At 30.1% G+C, this 16289-nt stretch overlaps 1 protein-coding gene across 1 annotated transcript; it reads right to left on the bottom strand.

Moving 5' to 3' along the window:
• Window positions 1-2238: 2238 nt before the first annotated feature.
• LOC133286797 (ethylene-responsive transcription factor ERF024-like) lies at window positions 2239-2847 on the bottom strand. Its single transcript, XM_061484248.1, has one exon. The coding sequence runs from the start codon at window positions 2845-2847 to the stop codon at window positions 2239-2241; it is 609 nt and encodes a 202-aa protein (XP_061340232.1).
• Window positions 2848-16289: the final 13442 nt, after the last annotated feature.

Raw genomic sequence — 16289 nt, 5'->3', positions numbered from 1 at the left:
TATGAGTGTAATTTTTAGAGAATTATTATTTGGACATTATTTTAATCTTATTATTTTTAAGCAATAAAATAATAGAATCATACATTCTAATATATTTTAATTTTAAAAAAGTATGAAAATTTTTGTTAAGGCGTTAATTTTTATTTTTCGTTAGTGTAAAACCATCTTAAACTTTTTTAAATTTTATTCTGATATATCATAAAAAAAATATTTCTTTAAGAGATTGTTATGCCACATTCAAATTTTTTCAATAATTAATATGATAACAACATTGACGGATAAATAAATTAAAATGCTTTTACTTATATATTAAAATAAAATCCTAATTATATTCCTATATCACTTTACATTACGGCACTTTTATATTTTTCCTAAACCACTATACAGTGGGAAAAAACCAAAATATATAATAATTTATGCTTATTTTACTAAATATTTCATATATGTTGATAAAATTGAAATGTGTAATTTACTTATATATATATAAATATATATATATATATAGGGGTTTGCATTCATCATGCAACATAACCAGAAAAAGTTTTCTACACGCACAACATTTTGTGGGATCTACATTTTTTGAAGCAAAAAAAAAAAAAAATTACGGCACACAAAACGAATCTCTATAACATAACACAAACACTTTTCCTACAACATAATTTTTATAAAATCCATATATATATATATATATATATATATATATATATTGATAGGGAAGTGTGGAAGGAGGCACATATATATATTGATAGGGAAGTGTGGGAGGAGGCACTTAATACCTTTGAGATTGAAATCATCATATTTTCAAATGAGACATTGCTGTAGCTTTACTAAGCCACTTGCAATATTGTTGATAATAATATATTTTCATCTCTTTTCTTGATACTACTTATTAATATACCGTGCTTTTCCAAATACCCACACACGTATAATCGGACCAATCCCTTCAAATTAAAGTAGGGGAAATGTAAAGATAACAGAATTGACGTGAACCTTTCAAAATCAACTGATGGTGCTTTTGAAATATTTGCACCAGCCTGTGTTTTAAATACTCATACAGTATCTTATTACAAACTTTTGCACTTTTAATTTTAAGTCTTGCTGCGTGTTTCTTTAGAAACTACCTTAAATTAGTGTGCTTGAAAGACATGCACATGAATATATATAGTCAAACATTATATAAGGTATACATACGTATGACATTTAAACACTCTTGCATGACATAGGAGACCGATACTATCAAAAGAAGGTAAAGTGTCAGTGTCCATAAATATGTTCAATGGCATCGTTTTTCCATGTTGGGATGCCATGTTTGAAAACTCCAACTTCTATAGAGAATGACGACACGTCAACTTTTATCGTCCAAAGCCCGCAAGAAGTTAGTTGATGCTACATTCTTGTATAATCGATAGAATAGTAGGTTGGAGGTTGGAACATGATTAAGAAACCAGCACCATTAATTCCAATTCCGAATGATTAAGCCTTCACACCACTTGCCCCCTTTTCTTTACCAAACTACGATGGTTTTATTCTCTTTTATCCGCTAAACCAATGCCCCGTGGTGTGGCTCACTTGGTTAGCGAAGTGTGCTTAAAGATCTGGTCTCATGTTCGTCCGATTTAATTAAAAAAATAAAAATAAAAACCGAAGTGAGGGATTATAACTTGGTCCATGGAATGAATTTAAACTTTACACTAATTGTTTTGACTAGTTGGATTGGCTATCTTTCAGGCTTAACTAACATGTAAGGAATTAAGAAATACTTCAAGGGAGGCAAACCTTTATAACTACGGTTTGAAAACAAATCTAACATGACCAGGTGCAAATTGTGTGTCCAAGTTTGTTTGCAAGATTCTGAAATTAATGTTAAAGATTAATTCTAGAAGGACTGCCAGCAAATCTACAAGCTGAGAAGATATAATTAATTAAAAACCTAAGAGATTATTTAACACATTATAACATGACAATATAAACATTACATATTTAAGGTTCAGCAGCTGCAAACCTGAATATATATATATATAGAAGACACTGTACATTGGGAATAAAAGAACCCGAAAGAAAGAAAGACGCACTTCCATGCATACACACATTACATTACCTCATGTCTAAGCAAAGCCTTGATGTGAGAGTTCTCCCATAATTTATTACAGCTTACCTTATCTTATTTTTTTTTTATTTTTTTTTTCAACATCATGCATTGTAATATCTTATTTAAGTTTAATAATGAAAAGGTTTATCTTATGGGAAATAAGGGAAACTCCACAGGTTTGGGTCTTCACCCAAGTTTTCTGGGGTAGCATACTCGCTAGCAATGTCAAATCGAGGAGGGCTAAGAAGCATTCCTTCAGCCATATTAACCAGAACATTTGGCATATCAAAGATCAAGTCCTCATCAACAAACTCATTCCCCGTTGCCATATCTTGTGCCACTGAAACATTCCCTCCTCGGTTTCCTTCAATAGCCATTAATGCATCCTTGGCAGCTCCAAGAGCAGATGCAGCACTAGCAGCAGCCATCTTAATATCACGGGCAGAGGAAGAAGCAGGAACAGGCAACGAAGAAGCCGAGTTAGGGAAGTTGAGTTCAGCATCCTTACCCTTAAGAGCAAGCGCAGCAACATCATAAGCAATAGCTGCCATTTCTGGTGTAGGAAATGTTCCTAACCAAATCCTATCTGGCTTCTTTGGCTCCCGAATTTCAGAAACCCATTTCCCACTACTCCGACGCCTCACTCCCCGGTACACCGGGTGACGGCCAGTTGTTTCAGAAGAGGCTTTGCTGTTGCTGTTGCTGCTGCTGCCACTGGCGTTGCTTGATGCACAACTGTCACCGTTACTGGAACGCATGTTGTTGTTGCTGTTGTTGTTTTTGTTTGAGTGAAGAAATTTGATGGCAGTTGACAGTTGAGGGAAGCCATTTTATTGGGGTATGGAATTGAAGGGAAAATATGATCGCTGGAGAAGGAGTTCTGAGATGAAAGTGCAAACCAGTTGTTGCTGAACTGCTTCGTGTGAAGGATTGGGTTGTAAGCCAGCTTTGTGTTGGAGATATCTGGGTTGGAGAGCGTGTTCTGTAACCAAAAAAAAAAATAAAAAAGGAAAGGAAAGCTACTTCCCTTAAACAACGTCAAAACTATCAACAGTGATATTGCACTTAATTTGTCTATCGATATATACATCACCAATTCACCACTAATCCCATTTTCTTTTCCTTTTTTCAACATAGGTTTTGATATATTGGCCACAACATTGATTTCATCTTATTGTTGAGGAAAATATATATCAGAAATTGCTGACGTGGAGTTTTTTCAATGGCTAAGTTTTAGTGGACGAGGTTTTTTCCATTTGTTTTTTTCTTCATTTGTGTGATCCCACTAATTTCGTAGCTAGGGTTTGTGCGTAGTTTTAATTCGTCAGCACTGGGAATTTTTGCCTTTTACTAGATTGCAAGTCTGCTTGTTGGTATCTAAAACTTGCAGAGATATCAATGGTTGTCACTTGACTGAACATGTGCGATTATATCTAAATTCTTCAACTGGAATGGTAGAAGCGCTTCCGAGTATTAACAGTTTCTACTAGCCAAAGGGGACTGTGTTATTATCTAAGTACTGAATAATTAGGTATTCCGGTATTGTATTGCTTTTTTTTATATATAATGTATTTTCGGGGGCAAACGTTGGGGTAGAGGAGACTTTTCGGCTTCAGCTCCCAATGGAACAGGGGCAAGAACAAAAGCCATTTATTTTTTATAATTTGATGACTTAAACTAAGCCATCTATCTTAAATATATAAATATAAATTGGTCTTCTCCAAACACTAATCTCATCATTTGTGCTTTCAACGATTTGTTGCTTGAAGGAGTTTATAAGCGATTTATACAACTTTATTTTCTATAATGTATGCTATCCAAATATAAGGTGAGTAATTATTTTTTGGGTGTTAGTATGCTCGGCAAAAGCACCATACTTAGAACATTTTCTGAAAGATTTGCCCAGTCAAGGAATGTTTGATATGTTTTGTCACGGTAATGTAATCATAGGTTGCAGGTACGTGATCAGTCCCGTAACGAATCCATACAAGAATAATGTCCATGTCAGCTTGGTTCATGAAGTCCCGTCACCCAAAACATATGGTTTCAGTGCGGGACTAGTCTCGTAACTGATCCATACGGGAGTAGTCATGTATCCTTCAAGTACTAGACTAGTCCTGCCCAAACACCTTACGTGATCAATACATCTTGCTTAAATCCTAACCGTCCATCGTACCTAACCAGCCCCAAACCCTGTATATATATACCCCCACCGCTAGGAAAATGGATTGCTCAATGTCATATTCTCACCTTCATGCTTTTACTGGGCAAATCTTTCAGCAAATATTCTTACTATGGTGCTTTTGCCTAGTATACTCCATTTTGGGGTTTATAAAAATTTAGGAAAACCATTTTGGATGGTATTTCTTAGGCATTTAAAAATTGGGGTTTGCATTTCTCTCACACAATAAACTTTCCTACACACACAACATTTGTTGGGGCCCACACTTTTTGAAGAAAAAATAAAATAAAATTACGGCACGCAAAACGAATCTCTATAACATTACACAATCACTTTTCCTACAACATAACTCTTAAAAAATCCTTAAAAATTTATTAGCTGGAAAAAAAAAATTATCTCACGTATTTTAAATTCAATTTACTCTATCCTTCTATTTCAGCATATTAATTTGCCTCTTGATGTACTTTAACGTAATGTTTCAGCCATTCATATCTTCTTTCCCTATTAGCTTTTCAACTATTCTCAAAATTGTAAATTTCAGATAGAATCAATTCATTCCTCTTAATGTACAAAAATAAAACACAAAGAAACTCTCCTCCTCTTAATTCTTTTTACTTGTATATGTGTGTATAAAGCAACAGAGCTCTCTATAGTATATGCATGTCAATTTATACATTCGTTTCAAACTAATGTTTCACACAAATCTTCATAGATAGAACGCAAAATAAAAAATTATTATATACTTGAATGGATAATAATTAGTCTCAAAGTTTCATAATACATAATATGTTACAATCCTACTTCAAGAAGATATGAGACTCGGAGTCCCACATCGAATATATAAAGGTCTGATGTAGGATTTATATTAATTATGGATTCTCTTACCGTATAGACTAGTTTTGCGGTAAAACTCTCCTAAGATTCATATCAATTGCTATCAGAGCTTTTTATTATGTATCTCCTTCACTCTTAGTCCTTATGTCTAGGATGACTCTTTTGCGCCACTATAAAAAATGGAATCACTACCCTCTGCCTGAGTCTCATAGCCAGGGGAGAGTCATTTACAATAGTCAACAGTGGAAACATAGCAATGAGGTTTAACTGTTTAAGTGCATGCACTTAAAAAAATAGAATCAGCATTATCACTTCCTTGACCAATCATACAGAGTGTAAAGGTAACCACTTGTTACCAACTAACCAATAGTATATTCAATAAATAAGATTTTACGTAAATAGAAAGTTGCAAATTCATTTATGCTTTCTAATTCTGGAGACTGTAATTGGGATTTTTGACGGCTTTTTTTTTTATTATTATTATGCATAAGTTAGTGAGTTAGAAGAGTTATATTTTATGTGGCTTTTTTATAAATAAATAAAAACAACTTTTATGGATAGACCATAGATACATGGAGTTCCTTATATTCTAGTCTAAACATAATTTAAAAAACAGCTATATATTAAACTTCTGCTAATAACTTGACATCAATATTAGCGCATGGATACCTGAGAGGATTTTACGAATCTGACTTATTCAATAATTGTTTTTAATTTTGATAAATGCTGATTGAATTCTTTGAAAAAAAAAAAAAACTGGATAGCGTTTTCCAAATTTTCAAGTGAGAATAAATCTCTCGTGTTATTTAATATAATAACACCATATAAAGCAAAGTATCAACTGTTTATAACTAAATAAAGTCCCTCTCTTATCTTTAATCACCGTAAATTTGAATATAAATAATTAAGATTATCTCAAACGTGTATTCATTGCCAAACAGTTTTTCTTTAAAAAAGTGGTCAAAGGACACCAAGATAATAGAGAGAGAGAGAGAGAGAGAGAGAGAGAATAATCTGGACGCGGTTGAAATTGTACGCAAATTAACCACAAGGTGCAGCTCATCGATCCATGAATCGAATTTTATGTCGGCCCAGTTTGTTTGTTTTTTTGGTAAATTGTATCGGCCCACTTTATTTGGACATGGAATTAGGTTTCAATTTAAATTAAATCTTTTATCTTATATTACGTGTATATCATAATTGAAATTCTAATTATTGAGTCTAATTTTATAAATTTTTAAAAAATATTTATATTATATTATAAATATGCTATATTTTGTCATTGTTTTAACTGTTTACATATTTCAAAAATCATTCCCTTTAACGTTACAGGTGTTAAAATAGGAGTTCAACCGGTCAGCCTAAATAATTCTATAAAATGTATGGGTTGGGTAAGAAATAAATAAATATAAAAATTAGTCCGGTTTGGTCTTATCAAGACGTGGATTGGTTCAAGTCCAAAATTATTATAATTAATTACTATAATTATATTTTCTTAAATTTATCTAAATATTATTCTGATATAATTATTTAATTTTTAAAGTAATAATCAATTTTAAGTCTTTAAATGTAAATTAATTTAATATTTAAATAAAATATATTAATAAGTTATTGCAGTTAATTTTTTTAAACTTTTAATTATATAAAATAATTATAAAAATCATGTTAGCTCGAATAACTTGCAACTGTGTATAGGGACATTCAGACCAATAATTTATTAATTTGAATTATAATTATTAATTAACATGTTATAATGGCCTAACCCGGCCCAAATTGACACTCGTAATTGGCATATTTTACCAACCACGGTTAATGTTGGCTGTCAATTAAGAAATAACGTTCTAAAAAAATAAAAATAACCGACCCAACTACCTTTTGAATGTCGGTAAGCTAAGATTACAAAGAAAAAAGAAACAAGAAGAAGAATTTGTTCAATTCTGATACGATGGAAAAATCATAAACCATCTAAGCCGAATTTCAAAGTCAATTTTAGGATACAGCTATAGCAATTCTTCTTCCACAGTCTGCAAATGGAGCAGTAAATTTGTCGACGAAATTTGCCCTTCTTTTCCTTATGTTCATGATCGAGATTTTGAAACATAAATAATTATCCACGTGTCCATATCAACGTAAAACTCGCACCCATTATGCATCTCACTTTGGAAATGAATATCTCACGCGGAAAAATATTATATAATATGAAAAAATTACAATTATGTAAAAGTGAATTAATAATTATAATTTTGTAATTATTTATTTTAATATTTTTTTCTTTTTTTATTATTATTAATCCACCTTTATATGATTATTATTCTTTTTATGATTATATCATTTTTTTTAATACGAGAGTTTCTCTAACTTTAGTTTTCAATTCTTTTAGTTTTTTTTTTTTAAAGCAGTTTTCAATTCTGAATCCAGTACTTGATTTTATGATTACCTATTAACTATTATTGTCATAGGGATCCGAAGGTGATCTATGGCGATATCGCCTATACTTTAGGCACAAGCTCACAGAATATTCCGATACATGTTGATACCACATTTTTTGGTACATACCATGTTCATTATTAAACACTTAAATTATTTTAAAATTAATCCAACGAACATCTGAAATAAATTTAATTTCCATTTTATATATAAATTACTGTTCAACTGGTCGAGTGTGATATACACAACATGTGTATTAAAAATTTCCCAGTTGACGCGCTTTGACGCTTTCCTTGGGTTTTACTTCCCTCAGTTCAAAATGAGTATTAAATTCTCAAGAAAAATAAAAAAGACTACTAATATGCATTTGTTACATGAGGTTGAGAAAAAGCCAGGAATATCACTTATTTTAATTACTTTGACGTTAGGGAAGCTCTGAATGATGAACTTGATGTTGTTTTGGTACTTTATATATTTTAAAGACGAGATTTATACTTGTGATGTTATATGATATGAGCCTTCTTATGTCATAGAGATAAAAAATAGAGAATAGATCCTCTCATGTGAAATAGTGGTAATGTTATTTGATCATAATCACTCATTTAAAAATTATACATTTTTCTCTTTCTTATCTCATCACCAATGAGTGGTTGTGATCAAATAACATGATCACATGACCACTTTTTCACATAAGAGGATTCACTCCCTAAAAAATATATGGGATTCATATATTAAAAAAAGTCATGGATGAAAATTCATATTAGCATGAAAATCGAAAGATCTGTAGAAAATTTTTCTTAACATTAGAAGTATAAATCCCTTTAAAGACATGACTAACATTTATAAACACGGGCGTTTTTCTATCAAATTTTTAATTATTTACAAAAAAACTATTTTCAGAGTACATTAAATGCTTTATATGTCATTTATTAATACTCTTTTATTCGTTAACCAATGCTTTAAGAACACTGATTCTTACACTACTTTTTTCATTGCAATCAAGTTCTTTTTTTCTAATCAAGTAGGTATATAAAAAATGTGAAAAAAAAGTAGGCAGTAAGAAACATTTTTTACATTTTAAATCGAAAGCTCTTTTTTTTAAGTCATGGTTTGTTTATGGGCTGGGTAAATGTTGCTGCTACTGCGGAGCTTGCTCATCTTATAATGGGCATAGTTTGGAAGCCATCAGAGAAGGTTCTGTAGATGTCTTGCAGATTGGCTTAGAGACTTACCCGTCAAGGAAAAAAAGGGCCATCTGAGAATTGAATGAGAAAAATAGAACCTAAGCCCAGAATTGTATCCGTCAATTAAATTGAACTGGGGCATTAGTTGCTAGTGATGCCATGGTTCTTTATCACTCGAGTTATTATTAAACGATGGTTGTTAAGTTGACATATGGAAATTGAGTAGGTGGAGAATAAGAGTATGTATTCGATTTTTTCCAGTAATATTTTTTGAAGAATTTAAAGCCTTAATCCTGAATTTGTTCTGAGTAGTATAAAGAGAACCTATGAAATTATTGAAGCTGATCTAAAAAAAAGTTAACAAATCAATATATGCTGTATAGCCAAATAATATTGACCACTTCTTGTGCGTACCGTTTTTATCTTGGGAATAGAAATTTAACTCTCTCACATACGATGCCAATATTCTGTGTAAAAGATCGAGGTACATAATTGATAACGGCGTTAGCTAATATGATGACATTAATAGCATAATAATAAAAGAAAGAATAGATTATATATGTAAAATTTATCTCCTGTTTATAGAATTTATTTGTGGATATAATAATTTTGAGCCCGATATTTTATTATATTGGTCTTTATTACGCTCTCAAATACATGGACTTTATATAGGTCGGTAATATATGCTAATTAATTTGTTACCAATTACGATCATGCAGCATGACAAGTAATGCGTCAATCATGTCAATATGAGAAAATCGACGAAGAATGAAGTCATAGGAAACTTTATCGGGTAAACAAATAATCAATTTAAGTTTTGTATGCAAACCATTGTTCAAAAATAATAATGAGAAAGAAGCCTCCTGTTATACACCATCGATTAAAATATCTAACTTGTTTATGTGCTACCTGTCATATTTGTAAAACAATTCATTTACATTCTTTATTCTTTTGGCTTTCTAAATTTTTAATACTCCAAAATATATATATATATATATGTGAAGTAAGATTTTTTGACACCAGTGTCAAAGTTTAATTTTGACACCTCATCTGAGAGTCGTTAGATAAAAAAAATCAACGACTCTATATATATATATATATATATATATATATGCAGTAGGATTCTTTGACACCAGTGTCAAAATCAACGACTCTATATATATATATATATATATATATATATATATATATATATATATGCAGTAGGATTCTTTGACACCAGTGTCAAAGTTTAATTTTGACACCTCTTCTGAGAGCCGTTAGATCAAAAAAAATCAACGACTCTGATTTGCAAGCCACTATATATATATATATAGTGGGTAATTGTCTCGTGCTGTTGCTTCTATAAACTATTGAACATTGTTTCTTGCAATGAACCAGTATAATAGGCCTTTCTATTGGGCGTACGGTTCAGGCCAAAATATTTTCCAGATAAGAAATTCTTTATAAAAGAAAATTTTCACCTCACAGGTACGCATATAAAAATTAAAGTTTCCTTGTTATTACTATGTACGCGCTATTGAACAACCCATTTATATATTATTTTACTCGCTAAGCCATAGCAAGTGTGTTTATAATACACAAATATGATTTTCAATGGCTGAACTCAAGCATCGAACATTGGCTGCCTTTTCTGTACGATGATGGAGAAATGAGGAAAATATTTAATATGTTCCAGGATCACTAATAATTTTGTGCTCCTTCTCATAATACACAATTTTTTTTTTCTTTTTACCTCTGCTATTTTTCTTCTTTTTCAATTTTACCCTTCTATTTATACTAAAGGATTACCTAAAAAATGATGGTCCCGGACCACAATAAATTCTCTCATAAATGAGAAGCAAAAATTGACCTAAGGACTATATATATGCATGACACCTGTGGATGGGATTGATGCAATGATTTAACAAAGATACTTTTGGTTCTTGAAAGGTATGCCCTTTAATTACTAATGCTTAAAATCAATGACCTCTTACTTTCCTACTTCTCATCATTAAGCTTTTTTTTATCCTTTTGACAACTCACTCCCATAATAAACACAACACAACCCCAGATCACACAATTCCTTTATAAAAAAAAATTATTGATACGCAATTTTTAAATATAACAAACACTTTAAATGCTGTATTTAGATCTTTTCCTTTCCATTTCCGCTATCATCGATCTGCCGGATGTTTTCCAGCACTAATATATTCCCTTTTTTGTGCCACCAGCACACAACTTATGTTTTTATATACTTTCTCTATTTTTCAATAATAATTATTTGGAAGAACAAAGTTTATTTTTTTTTAATTTGTCATTTTAAAAAATTAATAGAACAATAATTACATTTTAATTCTATATCCTTATTCGGTATTTATATTAATTAGAATGAGAAAAAACAATTGATTTAGAGAGTTATTTAACTAAATAATGTAGTTGATATATATTTTTTAAATGGAAGGTAATAATTTACATAACTTTGAAAAAAAATTAAACATTAATAGTAGTATATAAGAAATTAAGAGGAAATACATATTTGCACACCTTCATATGAAGATTAACACTCTGTATATTTTTTTTTTTTCAAGGTATCCTCCTGCCGACAGTCGAAGACTAATTCTTTCAAGGCGGGAGATCACATTAAGTGGGTAAATCTCTCCCAACAAAATATTTTTCATACGCACGGCCAGAAATCGAACCCCTGTCAGCATGCTTAAGGAACCCAGCTATCTACCAACTGTACTGAGCTTTGTTGGTTCTGTATACTTTTTTTAGATTAAACGGATTTATTTTTTTAGATTTTCCTACAATATTTAAAGGGACTATTTGATTAAATAACTACTAAATCATTAGCTCTCTCTCAATAACTACTTGTGTCTACAATTTTTATCATATGATTTAACCAATGATTTAAAATAATATAAAATTACATGTCATTTATTGTAGGTGCATGAATTTTTATAATAAGTTTTTTCTTAAAAAAAAGAAAAAAAGTGTATCATTAATTATATATGTGTGTGTGAATTAACGAAACCCCGATAGACAACTGGGGTTTCTTTTTCATGGAAATGGGGTCCAGACGCCATCATGACAAAGGCCCACACTTGATATCGATGAATCACTTATATTTTTCTTATGGTGACAACCATATCCATAAGCAGCAATTTTGAATTTTAGGGCTGCACTTTATTGGACAGCCAAAGCTTTTTCGTTGATATTGTATCTCAGGTGACCCCATATAATGATCGGATCGAATCAATGGATAACACCCCCTCCATTGCAGACCTTAAACTTGGCAATGTCAATCTTACAATGTACGCTGTGTAACTTGACATTATATTCGTGTGCCTATCAAACTAAATGTTGCTATCAATTAGGGGCCAATAGCTATTAATTGTAAACTAATACCATATTAAATCTTGTCATACTATATATATCACAATGAAAAACCAACCATAAGAGACTTATTAAACTGTGTATATTGATTTTATCATGCATATACAATATATATATATACAAGGACATTTTTAATATTTATGTGTTAATTTATATCTGTGATCATGTAGCATCACTCTTTGATGTCCGTTTATATTAAAACACAAATAGCACTACAAAAAAGCATTGAGACTTTTGCCTTGGTTTTGCTTCACACAAAGCAAAAGAATTTGGGCTCTGATTGTTTTCTGTTTTGCAAAATAGTTTTTTAGTTTTCAGAACAAAAAAATTAAAAGACTCGTTTAGTAAGACCTGTTTTGTAAAAAATGTTTTGAAAACTATAACTGTTTTTTTGTTTTTAAAATCAAATTTAGAGAACATGTCTGAGTTGTTTTTATTTTTTGTTTTGATTTTTAACTTTCAAAAAGAAAAAAAATATAGAAAACAACTGTTTTCATAACTATTTTACAAAACAGTTTTAAAAACAAAAAACAAGAACACACTCAAACATGCTCTTATCTCCTTTTTTTTTTTTTTTTTTCCTTCAAATTTGTTTATACTATATGCTGCTTTATTTAATTTGTACCAAACTCTAAACGGAAAAGAGGGATGAAAAAGCCAATTAAAATTGACTATGGTCTCATGTTAGTTGTCCTGCTTGCTTTTGAGATTACGCTTTACAAAATTGTGTGATCCGATGCTTCAGGCTTCAAAGAATCGACAAAAGTTGAGGATGATGCACCTTTGCATTTTTTCTCTCTCTGATGTCAACTTCTCATGCATCATCAGTCCAATCCTACCCGTCCATCATAGAATTGTATGAAACGACGGACGTGATGGCCAGCTAGATATATAAAGGTAGGACCCACTTTATTGTTAAAAAAAAAGAAAAGGTAGGACCCACTTTCACATTTGCTGTCCCGACAGGAGCCTCGGTCTTCGGCCTCACGAAACCCAGGCCAGGACTGACTGCCCTATCACTAGTCACCCCAGCTGCAACCTGTTCATCATCTGAATCTGAAATTCTCACCTTCAATACGTTTCATATCAATACTTCTCAGTTACATTTGCCTTTAATTTTGACAACTATATATTTTTTTTAAATGATTTCGTTATTTAAATCTATAGAATAATAAATAAATAAAAACTGGAACGGTTGCAATCTTGTCTACAAATTTTGTCTTTGATACGTGTAGGTGTAGGTGTAGCCCATAAAATCAAGAGAATTGATTATTAAATAAAACTAATAATGAAATAAAAAAATCTAATAAACCGATATAAAATTGAAAAAAAAAAACATGTGATTTATTAATTCGAACATTTTTTTAATTTAATAAGAGAAAACATTTTCTCAGTCAAATAAAAATTTAATATAACGTTACAAAGGCTTGCCTATAAATAACAAACGAAATGATTTATCTTCATCTTGATTTGTGTATATGTTTGTATATTTAAATATATTATATAAATTTTGGTAAATAAAACCCCTCAATATATGGGGGAAAAAATAATTTAATGCATTTTAATAAAATAATAACGCATTTATTACAGATTTGAAAATAATTACAAATTTATTGTACAATGTGATGTCCCTTTTGGGCGTCACATGTGACGCCCCCTTGAGGCATCTCACCCTAAGAGAGACGCCTCAATGGGGCGTCTCTCATCAGGTGTCGACACGTGTCATTTTTTTTCTTAAAATTTTTTTTTAATTTAATCATAAAACTTCTGAAGGCCATAACTTTTGACTCGGATATCCAAATCAGGTAATTCTTTTTTTGATTCCACATAACTTTCGAGATCTACGCAATGACATCTCATTTGACATATTGCATTTGATATTTGTTGAATAATTATTTTAGTCTCTTTTATATTTATATTTTAAAATTTTGTAGCTTTATTAAAAATTTATCTAGATTATTTTTTTTAATTTTATATTAATTTATTACTCATATATGTTATGTAATATAACAAAGTATATATTGAATTATTATCTGTTCGACAAGAATTCAACCACGGTTAAATTAATAAATCATAAATCATAAATCGGTACATACATTATTGATTTAATGACCAGTTTAATTTTAAAGACATTGTCCAAATCTACTCAAACATTGATTTTACACAAAATTCTATTCATCTAACTCAAAAATATAATATTTCTTCAATTAAAAAATATAATCTTATATATTAACTTGAATAAAATTTATGGTATTATGTCGTCATAATAAAAAGCTCATGCTTATTAGTTAAATTATATAAAGAATTAATATTTCTCATGTAGTAAGAGATAATTTTATTTCCTACAAATTCATAAAAGTATGTAGTCTCATGCGGGGCCATGTGAAGAAAAGATAATGAAAAAAGGGTCTCACGTACTTTTATGTATTATAAGAGATAAAATTAATTTTTACAATATGAGAAACACTGATCCCATTATACTATAATGATAAAAAATTCATGTTCGAAAACTAAAAAAAAAAACTTTAATCAAAACTAAATGTCATGCTAAATTATAATTTTTTTAAAAAGCAGAAGAATATGAGTATTCGCACAATAAACAAACTAAAATAAAATAAAAAAACGACTAAAATAAAGTCATTAGGAATGATATGACGGTGAAGACTTAGGTAATATGTTCATAAGTTTAAGGGCATTATTTTTCTAATGTAATATGGGAGAAGTTTTTTCATGTTAAGAGATAAATAAAGTGAGCTTCACCAACTTTTATAAAAAAAAAAAAGACACGTTTTTCGAGGAGAGAGTGACATAAGAGATCTATCTTATGCAACATAAGAATATGATTTTCGTAAGTTTAATTTCCAATATCATCATTGTATATATATATATATTTTTGGTAGCCTCACCATTGTATATTAAAAAGAGTAGAGAAAAGTTCAAAAGCCTCTCTATGTTTTATCTTTGAATTACTTATTCCCTTATATTTTTTTTTTCTCACTTGCCCTTCTATACTTTTTTTCATTCAAATCCATCCGTAACACTGTTAAAATTTTAATCAATATATCTACTTTACCCTTCTTCCATTTGTTGTGAATTTGATATAGGTATACTCTTTTTACAATAATTACTAATACATTATTATCTTTAAATAATTAATTTACTTTTTTTGGTGAATAATAATTAATCTACTTTGGCAGAGCTAACGCTTGTTGTATTTAATGAAATTGAGAATAATAGATCTAATAAAATTCATTTCTTGTACAATACCTAATTTCTTCTTCCAGTTTGTTTTATTTAGTTTCATTTTACAGCCCTATGACAAACTATTCATAAACTATATTAGAAAATTTAAATAACTTCATTAAATTAATTTCAATTAATAAAATATTACATATAACAAAGCTCAAGGCCACATAGAATAACTCAATATCTAAGTGTAAGAATAACATTAAACGCATGGGAGCTAAGCAGGTGGGGTGAGAACATGTGTTCAAATCTTTTCAGTACTACATTTGGGAGGGGTTTAAAGTCTTGATCCTGGACCCATCCCGAATCAAATTAAGTGCGAAGCAATGAATCGATTGTGATATTTAAAAAAAATAAAAATTATACATAATTTTAATTATTAATTTGTTTGCATCTAATAACTCACCTATCTAATAAATCAAAATTGTTAGTTACAAATAAAATCAACGGCGAAAATTAAAAATATAACTTAATGATCTCCATTCTTAAACTTTTCCAATCAAAACATAAAAATTAATATTGTCTCCTTATTATTGCCTCGTCAGCAACCGGTAATTCCATGATAGCATGCTGCAGCACCTGATCAGCGGCTTCATTGTCACTCTCCACTCGTGCACAGTTGTATTTACCTTTATTTTTTTAATATTTATAAAAAAATAAAATGATTTTCTTACATGAAAAGTACTTGAGTACCCCTCTAAAGTATAGATCACTAACTTCTATAATATTCGAAAAAGGTAAGATCTCAATTCTTAAAAATTATTTTATCATATGACAGGACATTAATGATAAATATAATGTAATAAGTAGTGTGAATTGTTAGATCGGAAATTACACCTTCTATGATAATTTATTTATTTATTTTTTGCGTTACAGGAGAAAATTCAAAAGAATAAGGAATGCGGATGTTTTTGAAAATCAAATTTGTCTCTTTTTTTCTAACGATAGA

Source organism: Gastrolobium bilobum, unplaced genomic scaffold (genome assembly GCF_033153095.1).
Source record: "Gastrolobium bilobum isolate Gb01-03AN ecotype WA unplaced genomic scaffold, APGP_CSIRO_Gbil_v1 utg8265, whole genome shotgun sequence".
NCBI lineage: Eukaryota > Viridiplantae > Streptophyta > Magnoliopsida > Fabales > Fabaceae > Gastrolobium > Gastrolobium bilobum.
The sequence above is the reverse complement of the archived record's forward strand: the minus strand, read 5'-3'. Positions and strand labels throughout refer to the sequence as shown.